Source organism: Pieris rapae, chromosome 3 (genome assembly GCF_905147795.1).
Source record: "Pieris rapae chromosome 3, ilPieRapa1.1, whole genome shotgun sequence".
In the NCBI taxonomy this organism is placed as follows: domain Eukaryota; kingdom Metazoa; phylum Arthropoda; class Insecta; order Lepidoptera; family Pieridae; genus Pieris; species Pieris rapae.
In genome coordinates this window covers 5,300,861-5,317,770 of record NC_059511.1, presented here as the reverse complement: position 1 = coordinate 5,317,770, position 16,910 = coordinate 5,300,861, and the positions used below count along the sequence as shown (strand labels likewise).

At 36.0% G+C, this 16,910-nt stretch overlaps 2 protein-coding genes across 4 annotated transcripts; both read left to right on the top strand.

Moving 5' to 3' along the window:
• Positions 1-419: 419 nt before the first annotated feature.
• Positions 420-5,548, top strand: LOC110993265. 3 transcript variants are annotated; one of them, XM_022259455.2, is made up of 6 exons: positions 420-620; positions 1,789-1,945; positions 2,010-2,124; positions 2,359-2,496; positions 2,819-3,032; positions 3,583-5,548. In XM_022259455.2, exons 1-6 carry the CDS (start codon positions 458-460, stop codon positions 3,735-3,737), a joined length of 942 nt encoding a protein of 313 aa, XP_022115147.1. In that variant the 5' UTR covers positions 420-457; the 3' UTR covers positions 3,738-5,548. The 3 variants fall into 3 exon arrangements, with proteins under 3 accessions (XP_022115147.1, XP_045490621.1, XP_045490622.1); XM_045634665.1 differs by lacking the exon at positions 420-620 and adding an exon at positions 1,299-1,690; XM_045634666.1 differs by lacking the exon at positions 420-620 and adding an exon at positions 1,299-1,696.
• Positions 5,549-5,649: 101 nt separating this feature from the next.
• On the top strand, positions 5,650-15,356 carry LOC110993280. Its single transcript, XM_022259477.2, has 6 exons — positions 5,650-5,882; positions 6,398-6,554; positions 12,482-12,599; positions 13,305-13,439; positions 14,117-14,330; positions 14,583-15,356. Exons 1-6 carry the CDS (start codon positions 5,723-5,725, stop codon positions 14,735-14,737), a joined length of 939 nt encoding a protein of 312 aa, XP_022115169.2. The 5' UTR covers positions 5,650-5,722; the 3' UTR covers positions 14,738-15,356.
• Positions 15,357-16,910: the final 1,554 nt, after the last annotated feature.

Below are 16,910 nucleotides of genomic sequence, written 5' to 3'. Positions count from 1 at the left end.
ACGCTACGTAATAGTAGTACAAGGAGCAGCAGAAGGTGTTCCATTATCGAAATCCACCTTGAAATCAACTCGAATCATTAATTTTTTGCGTTCGAATACAACTACTCCAAGCCTCTCTGCAGGTCTCGACTGCATCATGCGGTCCGTCTATGGCCATCTTTAAATTTACTGGCGCTTTCCCCGCATAACGTCTATGTATCGGTATATAGCGTAGTAAAATTACTAGCTCCGTGGATACGTGGTACAGAATTAAGAGTAAGTTTAATAATCATGCGTTTTAGTGTCAGTATAAATAAATATTTACTGTTCGTATATAACGTGATATAAAGTCTATAACACATAACTTCTCCTACCACTGATCCACTTAATCAAATATGCTTATATTAATATTTGCTGTTCACTTATGGTATAACACTTCTGACTGTCAGTACTTTTCTTAGTACGGTGTAAAAAAGACATGGAATATAAACCGATAAAGCAATTTTTAAAGTTAAGATATGACACATTACAGTATGTGTATAAAAGTATCAATTTTAAAGATGAAAGCGAAATGGAAGATGCCATTAAATTAGTAAGAGAGTGGTTGGAAGAGCAGCCACATTTCCGAAGAAAAGACTTTAGTGAGTATTAGTATTAATAATAATGGATTGTTACTCAACAAAAACAGAAAAAGATATTGAATTTATTTCAATGACAATCTTTAGTTTAATTTTTCCGCTCTCGAGTTTCTGTTAATTACTGAGTGTTGTATCAATATATTTTCATAAAACTTTGTCGGAACATGTCTATGAAAATATGTGCTGGCGTTTCAAGGGTACCTTTGTCAGCTCCGCTAGAAATATATTTTTTATTTACGACTGGACATTAGGAACATCCCTTAATTTTTATTTATCCATTCGATAAATACATATAAAGCAATTCAAATAATTTGAACACAAAGAACTTACAATATTGTTTACGCGTTGTTTGGTATGTCAATTTAAATGACATAATTCTGACTAACAATAATTTGAAAACTTAGCTAATTCTTCATTAATTTAACGTTTCGAATGCATAATTTAAAATGGTAAGCAAAAAGTATATGGATGTGCCTTTCATAATGTAAAGAGTTCATAATTAAATTGTCTTTGAGAATTAAAAAGTAAATATGTAGCACTCACGTCACTATTACGTACAAACATAGATGAAAAACAAGGCAAAATACCACAGGTATTAAGACTAGTTTTACTGAAGTGGTTTATGTTTGTATATCATTATTATTTAAATGTATGCTAAAATAAATAAAAGCAAATAATATATCAAACAACTACGCAGAGACGACTTTACCCATTGCGAGGCTCCGAGCGGCAGGTCTTTACGAAGCCCTTTGTCGTCATAAAAGTATGTGATGCGAAAGTATCTCTGGTTTTGTGGTTTAGACATTTGTCATATTACTACATAATTAATTTATCAATTATGTTTTAGCTGAATGAATTAGTTAACTAACGTTATTCAAATTTACCTGATAAGTAATAACCTTAATAAGTAATTAAGGATCAAATACAAAAGTTTTAAACGAAAGAAATGAAATTAAAAAATTTCTATTTTTTTTAATTTGCTTGAGTTGTTGCGCGAGACTCTTGCAAGTTCAAGGCGCCGTGCGATTGCCCTGTTCGCCAACTCCTAAGGCCGCTGCAAATAGGAATATAAGGTTGGGGTGCGGTTACTTCTTATCTATTATGGTAGCTTAATTATTGTAACATATTATATAAAACGAAAATAGATAATGACCATTTCCTAACTTTTTAGCTCACAATTTATTGCGAGCCAACATTATTATATCGAAGGGATCGATAGAAGTTACTAAGCAGAGACTTGATAAGATGTGTACTTTACGGACTCTTATGCCTGATCACTTTAAGTGTTTTGATGCGAAGAAGGATTTTGAAAATGTATTTAAAGTTATGTAAGTATGTATTCATATATTTTGGGTATTATTAAAACTTGAGTGTAATAAATGTATCTTGCAGAAGACCGATCGTCCTTCCTCAGCTTTCGAAAGACCACTTCCGAGTTTTTACAGTGAAAGTCTACGATAGTTTGCAGGCCGCAGAGATAACGCAAGCCATGAAATATACTATGTTGGTAAGAACATTACAACCTACATCATATTGTTAAAAGACAAGATTTATATATTACCTTTTTTTCTCAACATTGCTCCAATAGCGTGAAAAATTTTGTATTTGTTCAGTAGACCCAGATATTTAGCCTAGTTAAAAGACTAAAGACTAAGACTTTTTATAATCTTATAGTAATCACGTATTAATTATTTATTGTAGTGTGTAATTAATTATTTGTTTATAATTTCATTATTTGTAGATTGGTGAATACATGAAGCAATGTGACTGTATAGGAGAATATATTGGAATTTTCGACTTGACTGAAGTTAAAAGCATCGTGGAATTGATAAAAAATTTGAACCTTATGGATTTACGAAAAACATTAACAGTTTTGTTTGTAAGTTTTTGTATCATAATTACTTGTATTTTAGTTTTAGATATTAACACTCTGTTATTTTTATTATACACTTACTTGGAAATTAGTGCATGCCTAATAATTAAGTGCTTTTCAAGATGCCACCACTACCCCATCATACAAACTAAATAAGTCTAAATACACAGTTTCAATAAAAGTAAGTCTTGTTACTCTTTCTCAAACTGTGTTTACGCTGTAATGGAAAGATATAGGTAGTTTGAAGCAATTGTTTTAATTTGTATGAATAAGTGGAATTTTTACTTGAGTGTATACGTGTTATTGATAATTTTATTTAAATTCCAAGGAAGGTCACGGGATGCGTCTCAAAGGAATATATTTTGTAACGACATCTAAAGTAATCGATACATTGATCGGTATATTGAAACAAGTACTGAAACCAAAGATAATAAAACGAATAAAGGTATTTAAAACATGGGAAGAAATCTATGATTTAATTGGAAGAGAAATAATTCCAGCTGATTTTGGTGGCTATGAGAAAACGGAAAAAGAGATACATGGTATGTGTTACATTTAAAACACTATAAAATAAAGTTAAAAAGTTAAAAAAAATAAAGTTTGCAATGGTAGATTTCCTAATAACTAAAACGCTAATTTCGTCCATTGTCAGTTAATAATATAACTTGAAGAAAAGATGGTATCTAAAGGCCGACGACGTAGTTGCGAGCCTTTTGTTGGTGTCTATGGGCAGCGGTTTCTCTTAACATTAGGTAACCGCCTGCCCGATTCTGCCATGTTTTATAAAAACATTACAAAATAAATAATAAAAATTCGAAATTAATAGAAACAAAGTTTCTTTGAATAGTGGCATGCATCGCAATCCGTACTTTACCGTAAATGTACGTAAACCAACGTACGTATTTGGCTCCATTTGAAACGATACCATCCTTTCGCCGGAAAAAAGAAAAATGTCATTACAAACGCACGAATTTATAAGAAATGTAACATACTTCAACTAACATCTGATAATTTGAAACCAATATGAAAACTTCTTTCTTCTTACAACTTATTACATTAGTATTTTTTTATAAATAAGACCGATATTTTTAGATGATTGGATCGAGGCTTTAAGCGAGGAGGGTTTCAAGAAATACTTTCGGGATATAAGCTCTGCGCGCACTGTTGAGAGTTGCAGGCCTAATCTTATGTTTAGTGAGGAGTACGCTGGTTTGCCCGGCACATTCCGGCTTCTAAGTGTTGATTAAGCAAAAACTTAAATGGTGGCGAGAGATTTTATAATTTTGTGTAATGGTAACGTTTTTATAAATGTGACTAATAGCAACAAAGATTTGATATAATTGTATACTATAACGTCAATTGTATATATTATATATAATATAATTTCACAAAGATAGATCCATACAAGTTAAAATTATATGGCATTTTAATGTTGGAAATACTCTTACACTTTTTGTATTTTTACAATATTAAAACAAGGGTTAGATTATAAAAGTAAAATTATTTTATTTTAAAATATTTCAATCCAACGTCAAACCTATATGAGTATAACTATATGAGTGTGTGGAAGGACATCTCTCGCCGGCTCCAAGTCTTCGACCACCACTGTCTCCTCTTACTGGCACAATTCTCCAACGAGGAATTCTGGAAGCACTTTCGAGAAACTCCTATTGGCCATCAGATCAAGAGACGCAAGTGTAACTTAACTGACGCTTCAAAGAGATTTCATCATATACCTAAGCCTGTATTGGAACCCACAAGGATAGCGGAAGCGTAACCGTCCCAACTCCCAAGCAAACCTGTTGTACAAATAAATCAAAGAGAGCCGGATTGACTTGGATTGAGATGAAATACGAAGTTTAACACAGTACGCGATGGAGGCACACTGTTAAAGCCCTCTGCCCCATAATTAACATGTTAGTATATAATATTATTTCACACGCGAAAACAACATTATATTTATTTCCCCCTAATATCATGAATCTTGAATTTTATATTAGACAAATCTATAAAATTAAATTAAATTATTTCGTACGTTACATGTACTACTCTGTTAAAGAAGTATTATTACCATATCATACAAGAATCCATCCAATCTTTGCAATTAAAGGTCGCGATACGAATAATAACATACTACAAACAAAACAAAATAATTTTGAATATTATTTCGCATGAGTAAGAAACTTCGGGCATTGCATTCAATGTTATGCAGACTAAATAATTTATTATAAATATTCATTTAAGTAATAATATTTTTTTTTATTAAAATGAAGACGTTTTATTTTATAATTAATTATTTAGATTGTTGATGTATTTTTGAGTAATTAAGGCAAAGGTCATTCTGGAAATTCTTGAAAATTCTATTTAATCGTAAGTTTATTGTTAAATACTTAAATTTTTATAACATTTTACTGTCTTTGTTGTATGATGTCTGATTTCGAAGCATTGAAAATCATCTGAACATTTTTTTATAATGTAATAGTTTTAAGGCTTTCTGCCATACTAATTTCGTACTTATCCGAAAGCAGCTAAACATGTCTTAGAAATTCCTTATAGGTTCCCGATTTCAGTCGAAATTCAGACAAGATTTGAATCTGAGAACGTGTGGTCTACTTTTCTCTCAAAGCTGGCGCGAAATTACTTTAATACCCTCGTGCTTCGAATATAAACGACATTCCACCGCCGAAACCCTTAAACAATAATTATCCTGTTTAACATTGAATGACCTCTAGTCTTCGGTACTCTGAAACTATCATTAAAGCTATAACTTTTCAATAGACATAATCCTTGTTTCCTTAATTGTTAGAATATATAAATATATGTTCAAAACTAACGCGCGCGGAATACTTAACCGTATCTATGTATTACAGTAATATTATTAAAATTGCCGAGATATTTAACAAAATACTCAGACAATACAATAAAAAATGTACAAGGTCGTCATAACTTTTTAAGTGTATTTAAAATGTGTAGTAAAGCTAGTACTAAGCAATGTGCCAGCTATAATATCTTTCATTTAAAAAATATATAAATTGTGAATAAAGATTTTTGTATGTTGGTTTTTGTATCATTTCTCCTATGTGATAGTCAAATCAATTCTTATTTTTCCCCGAGATAATGAGACTGTTTTCATAAAAACATAATAAAAACAACTCACGAGTTTATGATAACCAGTTGAGTTTCGACTGCAACGAGTACGAATGTACTTTGTCTTATTATATATTGTGAAACAATGGATTTTAAACCGAAGAAATCAATATTACACTTTTCAAGTGAATGCGAAGAACTTGGGATGCTAAATATAAATTTAGGAAAAGGTGATATGGAAGAAATTATAGAAATTATAAGACAATGGATTGAAAAACAGCCACACTTCAAAAGCAAAAATTTCAGTGAGTTATATAATTTTTATTTCTGGTTTTATAATGAAGTAAAAAATAGGACTTTTTTCAAGTCAATGTGAGTGTAGGTGTGATATAAATTTTGCATTAACTACTCGTACAAAATATTTGTTTAAGATAATACGTCTACTGTTGATATAAATAAAATTTTGTTAAAATGCAAGTCAAAAATTAACTTTCAGACCTTGTTATCTTCGTTTGTCCGTTTGAGCTACTTTTATATTATTCGAAACAATAATGAAAACTTATATCTATCTTATACGGTGCAGAACTCACTTAAAAAGAGAATAGTTTGTACGCTTTATTCAACTAATACAATGAATAAAAATGATTTCATTAATAGAGTATCAGTACCGAATGGCCACCTTTAATTGAAGCGAAGAAAACATTATTATACTACTAAAATAAAGGTTTATTAAAAGTATTTGACTACTTATTAAGTAGTAAGTATGTTTCAATTTGTGAGGTTTATATGATCCACAAAACTTAAGCTCATTTTATTCCAGGCACAAACTATCTAAAAATGAGCATTCTTGGGGCGAAAGGATCTATAGAGCGAGTCAAAAGTTTATTGGACAAATCCTGCACTTTAAGAACTTTGCTACCACATTATTTTCAATTTTCGGATATGAAAAGTGATTTAAAAGAACTGTTTGAGATCGTGTAAGTTTTTACAGATTTTTTAATAAGATGTCGAAACGATTAATATTTTTTTTATTAAAACGCTTACTTATTTTATTGACGCTTGGATTGAACCAAAATGTTAAGGGCCTGTTTCACAATGTCCGGATAAATTCCAAATAAGCTATTAATTACTTATTGGTAGGATAAACTAGTGTTTGTTTGCGTTTCACGACTGTCAGATAGCCCTATTCGTCATGAAATGCGAAGTATCTTATTCGGAACTTTTATCTTCCAAATAATTTATGCGTTGCATAGCTATTTGATACTTTATCCATACATTGTGAACCAATGAAATGTCTGTCTAATTGGACTAAATTTAATTAAAATTTTAAGACTTTTAATATAAAGAGTGCAGTCAGCGAACACAGTTATTATTGATTGGGTTAGCCAATCACCACCGTCGACACTCGCAGATATACTCAGGCCCGCACGGTATAGTACGTTTAATCGTGTTCGTTTGATAACACCCGTGCGGTAACCTAAGTAACCTCGGTGCGGCTTTGTATACCGGTGGGGTTTGACTGCGTACTCGTTTGTCAAGACGGCTCGACGTAACGCTGGTACCGCCTCGACCCACGCACCCCTGCTAGTGCGTAATTGTAGATGTTGTCTTGAAATGAAACTGCGCCTTGTTCTTGTTTATTGCTTCGCCGATTATTCGTGGATCACAGCTCGTTGTCACGGGATAGAGGAAAGAGCCCGAGTCTCTACGCGCGTCTGCACCGTGTCACGTCTGAACCGAGACTGCGCGTGTGCACCGTGTCAAGTCTGAACCGCGACTGCGCGTGTGCACCGTGTCAAGTCTGAACCGCGACTGCGCGTGTGCACCGTGTCAAGTCTGAACCGCGACTGCCACTGTCTGAACTGAGACTACCTCGAGACTCGCCCGCGCCGAGCTTAAGTACTCCACGAGTATACCGCGACGAGAGCTACGCTTATATACATTTGCGCCGGTATACCGCGTCGAGAGCTGTGACCCTTTTATTCGGCGAAGTATTCTATTTATTTATTTAATATATTTACATTCATAAATGAACCATATTTTTCACTTAAATCTGTATACATATTTTGTCTAACTTATAACTCTTAACACTCGCACCTAATTTCTATTTATAGAGTTACAATTTTCAAACCTAACTTATAATATATTTCTATTTCTATTTATGAGTCGCCAACATTCTCCCCCTCGTGCGCAGCACCGTCGTTTCTGCACGGCGACTCCGCAGGCACCAAGATCAGGATCCTCGACGATGGTCTTCGTAACACTCCCCCTGTGGTTGCGACGTCCACGATTCTGGTTATTCCGTCGGGCCCGGGGTATGTAGTTTCGATGATTCCCCTCGGCCAAGTGCATCGTGGTAGCGTGCGTTTTACGATAAAAACCACGTCGCCTGGTTGCAGCTGCTCGCCTTTCTGTAGTTTATTCGTTTTCCTGGGCAGTAGTTTGGGCAAGTACTCCCGTAGCGATCTCTTCCGAAAGTGATCAGAGAGTCGTTGGACGGACTTCAAATCTTTTCTGACCACCAGCTTTGCATCAGGAAAATGTAGTATGCGCGCAGCTCCACTGGATCGTCCAATGAGAATGTAGTTTGGTTTTAGCGTCTCCTTTTTCGAATTGTCAGCTAGGTTCGTGATTGGTCTAGAATTGTCTATGTGTTCTGTCCCCAACAAGGTTGTCTGCAGTTCAAGTCTCGGCGTAGATATTGATTTCTGAGACTTTACTCTCGACTTGGCATCAACGAGGTTTTCTAAGTATTTTCCATTACCTCCAGTTGCGGCTGCATACGCTGTCTCACTCGCGTCTGCGACAGTGTGCAGCTCCCCCTCAGTACAGAATAGTGACATACATCGCGGCAGCCGATTATCTTTTATTCTACCGATATGCTCTAGGTAGCTTTTCCGAGCTTCGGTGTCGTCTTCAATGATCACTCTTTTGTTCGACGCCCATCCTCGTAACTCAAAGTGCGTCTTCATGTGGATCAAGTTCACTGGCTGTATAACTCGTTGGTTATCGTCGACATAGTGAAAACTCTGCAAATAGTCATCCATATAGCGATATTTCTCTATTGCTTGCACTGCTTCTGGATATTTATGTACGAAGGCCTTTGCATTTTTGTTTTTTATATTAATCGTGGCACAAGGTGATGCAGCTCCTAAAATCATTGATAACATTCTGTTATCCTTCACTAGCGCTTTCTTGTCTCTTCGCCAAAGGAACCTGAGACTATTTCTGTCTTCTTCACATATTTTCACCCGCAGAAACATTTCTTTTTTATCGGCCGCTATCGATACAAGTTCTTGACGTACTCGCAGTGACACTCGTAATATTGACAGAATGTCGTTGAGGCTCACTCTGTTGTGATTGGCTACACCGTCGAACACAATTCTTAGCTTTTTCTTCACTGGGAAGTGAGGCAGGTACCACTTTTTGTTCGATGCGCAGTCGACTGTTACTTCTTCAGCGTAGTTGCTTTTCAACAGATCTATTTGCGTGCTATATTCATTTTTAAACTTAGCGTCCTCAGGCAGATATTTTTCTATTCTTTGAAATCTGTTGAAGGCCGCTGAGAAATTGTTTGGAAGTTGTACGTCTTTCCTTTTCCACAACAGTCCGACCTCGGATCTGTCATCTTCCAATTGTTGACTATTTCTTTCCAATATTTCTAGTGCGCGCTGTTTTATATCGGTTGAAGGCTTCTTCGGCTGAACCCACAAAGACTCAATATTAACATGTTCTCTCACTGGCTGATTTATTTTGTCTTCGATGACGCTTGCGTGTGCACATGTGTTCACATAATTCATCGGAGACACGCCGTTGCTATCGTAGCCATGGATAACCCATCCTAACTTTGTTCTTGATGCCACCGGCTGCCCTGGCTTTCCACGTCGTAGTTGTAATGAGACAATATGTTCCCAATTGTCTTGGCCAATGAGCAGCTTCGGCGCCTCAGCTTCGTAGCACACGTCTTGCAGTAAACCCCGCAAGTGCTGACACTTCTTAAGTCGGGTTTTATCGATGAGTTGTGGGGCTAATTTCAGCTCTTTGATAGTCCTTGCCCGCTTAAGTGTGCTCTTCTCGCATTGTCTTATCCCTTTCACTTTGATATCTACAATCATTGATTCGTGATTTTTCATTTGTCCTCCACCGATAGTTTCTATATTTATGGTTTCGCGAGGACCTTTAATGCCGATGCTTGCAGCCACATTTTCATCGAGCAGTGTCACCGTAGAGCCTTCATCTAGCAGCGCCAGTACTTGTCTGCTCCCAGTTGGTCCGTAGATCTCCACTTTAAGCATCTTTAAAATAGCTTTTGGAGTACTAATTGTATTGACCGTCGCTGTCTCGGTCGCTGCCTCTTCATGACACTGTTCGCTCTCCGATGTCACATGTAATAAGCTGTGATGCCATCTTCGACATAACTTGCACGGTGGTCTTCGGCATGTTTCTTTCCGATGCTTTCCGACGAGGCACTTGAAGCAAACCTTAAGCCTCTTAACCGTTTCCCATCGATCGTTGACTGCCGCATTTAGAAATCTTTGGCAGTCTTTGAGCTTATGGTTGCCTTGACAAACTGGGCACTTGATTTCTTCTGGTCTACTCTTTTCAGCAATATTAAAAGTAGCCTGTTTCACCGGTCTTCTTATCGTTGCGCTCGGTTGTACACTTTTGCTGCCTTCGAGTACCGCGAATGCGCCGCATTTATCCGCTTCTAAATTGAGGAAGTCGCTTATTGTTTGAATATCTGAGAACGATTCCTCTCCCCTCGCAGCCGTGTAGTCGTACCATCTGAACCTCAGAATCGCGGGCATCTTCTCTATGATAATTTTCATGATTTCGGGTGAGTACAGGTATTGCGGTTTCTTCAATCCTTTTATGGCGGCCACACTGTTGTTTATTTGGCTTGCGAAAACGCATATGTCGCTGGGATTTTCCGTCGTTCTGTGCAGCGCTTTTAATCTCTCAAGTTCGGCTAACACCAATGCGTCAGGTCTACCAAATCTTCGGCGTAAAGCGTTAATAACTTCTTCTGGCTTCGCTTCTGAGTACAAGAGGCTCTTAATACTCTCTCTCGCCGTGCCTTTAATCGCCTTACGCAGCCGCGCCATGTTCTGAACGTCCGAGAACATGGGAGATGTATCTTCGTATACAACTCGGAACGCAGTCCATTCGGAGCTGTCCCCTTCAAATCTGGGCAGCTCTTGAATGTATTTCGGTTGCGGCATTACATGGTTCGTCATGACTTCCTTTATTGCGTCGGCTATTGCTCGAATGTCGCTCTTTGTTTCTATTTCTTCTGGCTTTTGTTCCGATGAGCGCATCCAGTTTGCTACCTTTTCTTCATGGTCATCGTTGACGTCTTCTATAACGGAGTCGTCCTCTTCCGTTTCTGCTTCTAATCGTAATCTGGCCAGGTGTGCTGCAGCCTGTGCTTCCCGCAGCTCGCAGCGAGCCAACTCTTCTCTGGCCTCGGCTAGTCTTCTAGAGCTGGCTTTTGATACGGTTCTCGATGCGGCCCGCCGGGTATAACCCGCTGGTATCAGAGTCAATGCTTGCTCTGATTGGCTGGCTGCGCTCGTCGACGTGGACTGCTCGATCGTTTTCTCTTCGCCTGTGGTCTGAACTTCGGACCTAGTGGCGGAGGTAACAGTCAACGTCGATTCTCCTCGCTGCATCCCATTCTGTGATCTTGTGACTGGCATTTTCTTCTCGCAATATTCACTTCTTGATGACAACCGTTGCAGGATCCGGCTCGAAGGACCACTATTGGTAAGGTTAGCCAATCACCACCGTCGACACTCGCAGATATACTCAGGCCCGCACGGTATAGTACGTTTAATCGTGTTCGTTTGATAACACCCGTGCGGTAACCTAAGTAACCTCGGTGCGGCTTTGTATACCGGTGGGGTTTGACTGCGTACTCGTTTGTCAAGACGGCTCGACGTAACGCTGGTACCGCCTCGACCCACGCACCCCTGCTAGTGCGTAATTGTAGATGTTGTCTTGAAATGAAACTGCGCCTTGTTCTTGTTTATTGCTTCGCCGATTATTCGTGGATCACAGCTCGTTGTCACGGGATAGAGGAAAGAGCCCGAGTCTCTACGCGCGTCTGCACCGTGTCACGTCTGAACCGAGACTGCGCGTGTGCACCGTGTCAAGTCTGAACCGCGACTGCGCGTGTGCACCGTGTCAAGTCTGAACCGCGACTGCGCGTGTGCACCGTGTCAAGTCTGAACCGCGACTGCCACTGTCTGAACTGAGACTACCTCGAGACTCGCCCGCGCCGAGCTTAAGTATTCCACGAGTATACCGCGACGAGAGCTACGCTTATATACATTTGCGCCGGTATACCGCGTCGAGAGCTGTGACCCTTTTATTCGGCGAAGTATTCTATTTATTTATTTAATATATTTACATTCATAAATGAACCATATTTCTCACTTAAATCTGTATACATATTTTGTCTAACTTATAACTCTTAACACTCGCACCTAATTTCTATTTATAGAGTTACAATTTTCAAACCTAACTTATAATATATTTCTATTTCTATTTATGAGTCGCCAACAGTTATGTACCTATAGCTTATGAGGTTCTTTTAAGTAAAATTTATTTATATATAGGTAAATAAAGTTTAAAAGTTTGTTAATGTAAGTAGCCTCAACAGATGAAAGTTACAGTGGCTAAACCAGTATGGTATTTCACTAGAAAAAGTTATTAAAAACTTTGATATTTTTCTTATTAAAGATTTTAATAAGAATTTATAAAATTAAAATCCAATTATTAAGTACATTACTTTCTTCCTATATAAAGTGTAAGGTAAGTGGACTCTGTTTCAGCACTTAGACGCTCAATATGTCCGTTGTACATAATATATATAGTATATATTGTTTATGAAATCTTTCAGGACCCCTGTTATTTTACCCAACTATTCAAAAGACAACGCAAGAATATTCATAATGAAATTCTGGAGTGATATTAAGAAATCATCACAAATAACAGAATTGCACAAAAATTCAATCCGAGTAAGCTTATACAATAAATTAACTTTTGCAATAAGTGTCTTACAAAGTACTTTTCTTATCATTGATCCCCATGTCAGACAGAGAGACAGTATTAAAAACAAAATCTCTTAATTCTATACAAACGCGAGCTATCTCTGCTCGTAATATTTATTATTAAATTTATTAACAAAGTTTCACTGAAATAAATTCAGAAAACACGGTATTTTTGATTCATAAATTTTATCGATGATGATGATTATGAAATGATCCTCATTATCATTATCATCAATACACAGCCCCTTGTGGGCATTAGTCTCCGCATTATATCGCCATATCCCTGTGTCTCGTGCTTCTTGCAACCAATTACAAAACCCATTTTTTTGAGGTCGACGTAATAAGTAGTCAACTTCATCCCAACGCAGCCTCGAACGACCGGGTTATCTCTTGCCACCAGGTTGTGAACTCAGTAAGGTTGGGTTTCTGTTATCCGCCATTCGGTGCACATGTCCCAACAACTTGTTCCAGTTAGTGTTGGCGTCTTCAAGGACGTTTTAAGTTTTTCATACGAAGCAAATACGCAGTCGCCGCAAACAGGGTCTTTAAATTAATCTAATCATATCTTGTTGATTATGTCGAAGACAAAAGTTGTAACTTTGCGCCCTAATTGGTGGAATTTCAAAATAACAGGAGTATTTATTTATTTTATTAATATATTATACGTTTCAGATGATTGAATATATAATGCAAGTAGACAATGTATCTTCTATGCATATGTGTATAGATCTTTTGAATATAAATGTATTCGATCTAGTATCCAAACAAAATCCATTTGAACTGAAGGATGTTGCGACAATAACTATGGTCAGTAATTGATTTTTTTTACCCAAAACCTTAATAAATCAGTCGTTAATTAGGAGATAGGTTGTCAGCCATTAGATTCTAAAGCAGAGTTGCATCTTTCTTTAGTTATAAAGGTAAAATAATTCAGCTACCATAAATGATAAAACTGTAATTTTTACGAAACTTAGTCATTAGTTCAAGAAAGCCTAATTAATCCATATCAAAAATCTCACAATAGAAGTATGACAATTCGATAGTATTTTTATTTATTTATTGAGATCTAATATGTGTATTATTAAACTTTAAATGCGATTCTCGGGATGGGCTGATGATATATAAATTGCGCCATTTATACAATAAATATCTCAAGGGTAGTTTAGTCTAGAAGTTATTTGAACACGCCCATGCTGCAGATGAATACGTAAAGCAGTTCCTGGGCCGACGTACTACAAAGCGACGACTCAGACGTCCCCTCGAAGTACGGCTGTAATAGGCATTGGCACAGGCTAATACTATACTGACAGTACAGGCAATCATTTCAATCAGCAAGACTGAATAGACAGCCGCTGTGGCTTGAAGTGTATAAGAATCGAAAGCAAAGATGTTATCTATTACAAATGTTGAGATGCGGCGTGTATAACTGAATATGCAATCAGGTCGATTTCAGATTATTTTTAAAGCCGCCAATTACGTTCTAGGGAGGATATGGAACGAGAGTAAAAGGTGTACATTGTATAACAACATCAAAGTACGTTGACGCTTTTGTAGCTCTTTTAAAGCAAGTGCTCTCGCCGAAGTTAATAAGCCGGATACACGTTTATAGAACTTGGAGTGAACTGTACGATGTTCTTGGTAAAGATGTTATTCCAATTGAGTTTGGTGGAAATGAGAAATCTATTAGAGAAATTCACGGTTGGTTCCATTTATATATAGATTATATCGTGTACATTGAAGGAACAGAATATGAAAGATGATTCTCAGTACATTTTTTTAATCGTCTTTATAATTTTATATCAGCGAGATATTTTCTAATCTCAATTTATTACTAAACTTAACAAGGTTTTTTGTTGATTTTTATAAAACTTGAATTTTGTATTTTGATCTTAATCAATTATTATATCTATAACTATATATAAGCACTTCTCAAATCTGCTTACGTTCCAGATGACTGGCAAGATGAACTGTCTTCTGAAGAATTCAAGAAGTATCTAGAAGAAAGAAGTAAAATGTGCACTGATGAATCTCTACGGCCAAAGGATAGGTTTAATGATGAATATGCTGGAATGCCGGGTTCATTTAGAGTTTTAAGTGTTGATTAAATATATTTCATTCCCATTTAAATGTTAAAAATGACAAAACGAATTATTATAATAAAAATAATTTTACAAGTTTAATTATCTCTAAGGTGTTGGTGACAATAAATATTAATAAAATCACAAATAAATTAATTACAAAACCTTTGGAACGAGCAATAAAACTAAAAAAAATTGTTTATACATTAAATGAAAAAATTCTATAGACAAGATAAAGGTCTCTTTTATTCGCATCGTTTATTACCTAACATTAAACATTGACAATTAGCATGTGAAGTTAATATATGCCTTATTTTAATTTCTGTTTATCTGCATATTGTTTGAAATCTTACACACAATCTTATAAAGCTTCCGTCCGCGTAATTAAACAATGTGTTCTGTGTCTACCGCAACCGAAAAATATTATTTCGTGGGAAATACTGGAATATTCCCCACGAAATAATATTTTTCGGTCTCACTACTATTAACAACCGTGTATTTGATAAGAATATATAGCTTACGCATACAAATAACTAGACGCGTACGATGTAGTCACATAGTAGTACTTATCGTCATTCGGAGCAATATACATACATAGATAACTCTTAGGGTCTGTTTCACAATGTATGGATAAAGTACCAAATAGCTATGCAACACATAAATTATTCGGAAGTTCCGAATAAGAAACTTCGGGTTTCATGTCGAATAGCGCTATCTAACAGTCGTGAAACGCAACAATAATGTTTATCCTCCTAATAAGTAATAAATAGCTCATTTGGAACTTATACGGACATTGTGAAACAGACCCTAAATAGTTCGAAAAGTTATTAAACCAGAAAACTAAGACATCTATATTATAGTGTTCTGTATATGTAAAAGTGAAATGGATTGTCAACTTCATTATTCTTTATTCATCAAAACATGTTGTAAATAGCCTGAAAACGAGTATTCGTAAGCATACATTTAATTGGAGGTTTTACACATACATATAACATAACCATTGTCAGACATGCTTGTGATAAGACTTCAAAACAAGTCAAAATCAGTGGTATTCCTCTTGAACCATTCACGCTATTGTGGGTTCAATACAAGCCTGTCTAATTAGCGTGTCTACAAAGCAAATCATATTTGCTTTTGACGTGAATCTAAAATGGTAGTGGTGCAAAGCATTAAGCTTTGATTGCCTTAACTGTATAATTCCTGAAGTGAAATATTTAACGTAGCCAGTGAACAGATTAATAATATATAGAGGTCGAAAACGAGGGCCTTCATATGAATTATTTATGACAAATAGCGCATTATATAAGCGATGTTATCTGTACTAATAATTTATTGGTAAGAATTAAATCTCGAATATTCGCATTTTAAAAATAAACAAATATTTTTTTCCTGATAAAAAATATTTATCTGTCTGTTTTGTTTTTCTGTATGTAGTCACATTTGTTTTCAAAAAAATAATTTAGTTACAATAACATCCATTTTTTATCCAGCATAGATTATATTATATAGTTATATTTTTTACAATTTGTACTTACTTCTTATAACGTTTTTTAAAACTAAAACTTTTAAGTTAATAAATGAAGATACGTTATTTGCTCAAAGGTCTGGTAGATACACGTTTCGTTTGAAAATACAGTAGGTACATATTTCATGAACCATTTGATCAAAAGTCGTCTTACATTAAACTGTGTATGTTTCTGCAAATTCAAAACTTTTTCGGCTTCTAGAGACTCCGTCCCACAAACAACAATCGTCCACACAATCCACACAAATCGTCCCACAAGGGGCTACCAACAATATACTTGACTATTCGAATACCTTATACCAATAATTCTAGTATTGTTAATCGATAGCATATCAGTACAAATGGTAATTGTGAACTCGCAAAAGTTGTCTGACACATCGTTTATTACATATTGCAACTACTCGATCGTTTTTAATTATAATTGATATTTATATATTATCTGGCACTGAGAGTGCCCATGGGCGGCGCTATCACTTAACATCAGGTTAGCTTCCTGCCCGTTTGCCCCCTGTTCTATAAAAAAAAATTATATTTGATATTGATGGATCTGTTATAAGTTGATCTTGACGTAAATTCTTAACAACGAAACTAAACAATGCACAAAAAGGCCGTAGCTACAGCAATTTCTAATTAATATTAAAATCCAATTCAGTTTCCGGTGGACGGTGAAAAGTT

Bases quoted from the DNA above. Each gene is read 5' to 3' on its own strand.
- LOC110993265 (XM_022259455.2), top strand. From the start codon at position 458: ATGGAATATAAACCGATAAAGCAATTTTTAAAGTTAAGATATGACACA. The intron at 1,946-2,009 runs GTAAGTATGTAT...TGTATCTTGCAG, and splicing joins GAAAATGTATTTAAAGTTAT to AAGACCGATCGTCCTTCCTC. The intron at 3,033-3,582 runs GTATGTGTTACA...CGATATTTTTAG, and splicing joins AACGGAAAAAGAGATACATG to ATGATTGGATCGAGGCTTTA.
- LOC110993280 (XM_022259477.2), top strand. From the start codon at position 5,723: ATGGATTTTAAACCGAAGAAATCAATATTACACTTTTCAAGTGAATGC. The intron at 12,600-13,304 runs GTAAGCTTATAC...TATACGTTTCAG, and splicing joins TGCACAAAAATTCAATCCGA to ATGATTGAATATATAATGCA. The intron at 14,331-14,582 runs GTTGGTTCCATT...CTTACGTTCCAG, and splicing joins ATCTATTAGAGAAATTCACG to ATGACTGGCAAGATGAACTG.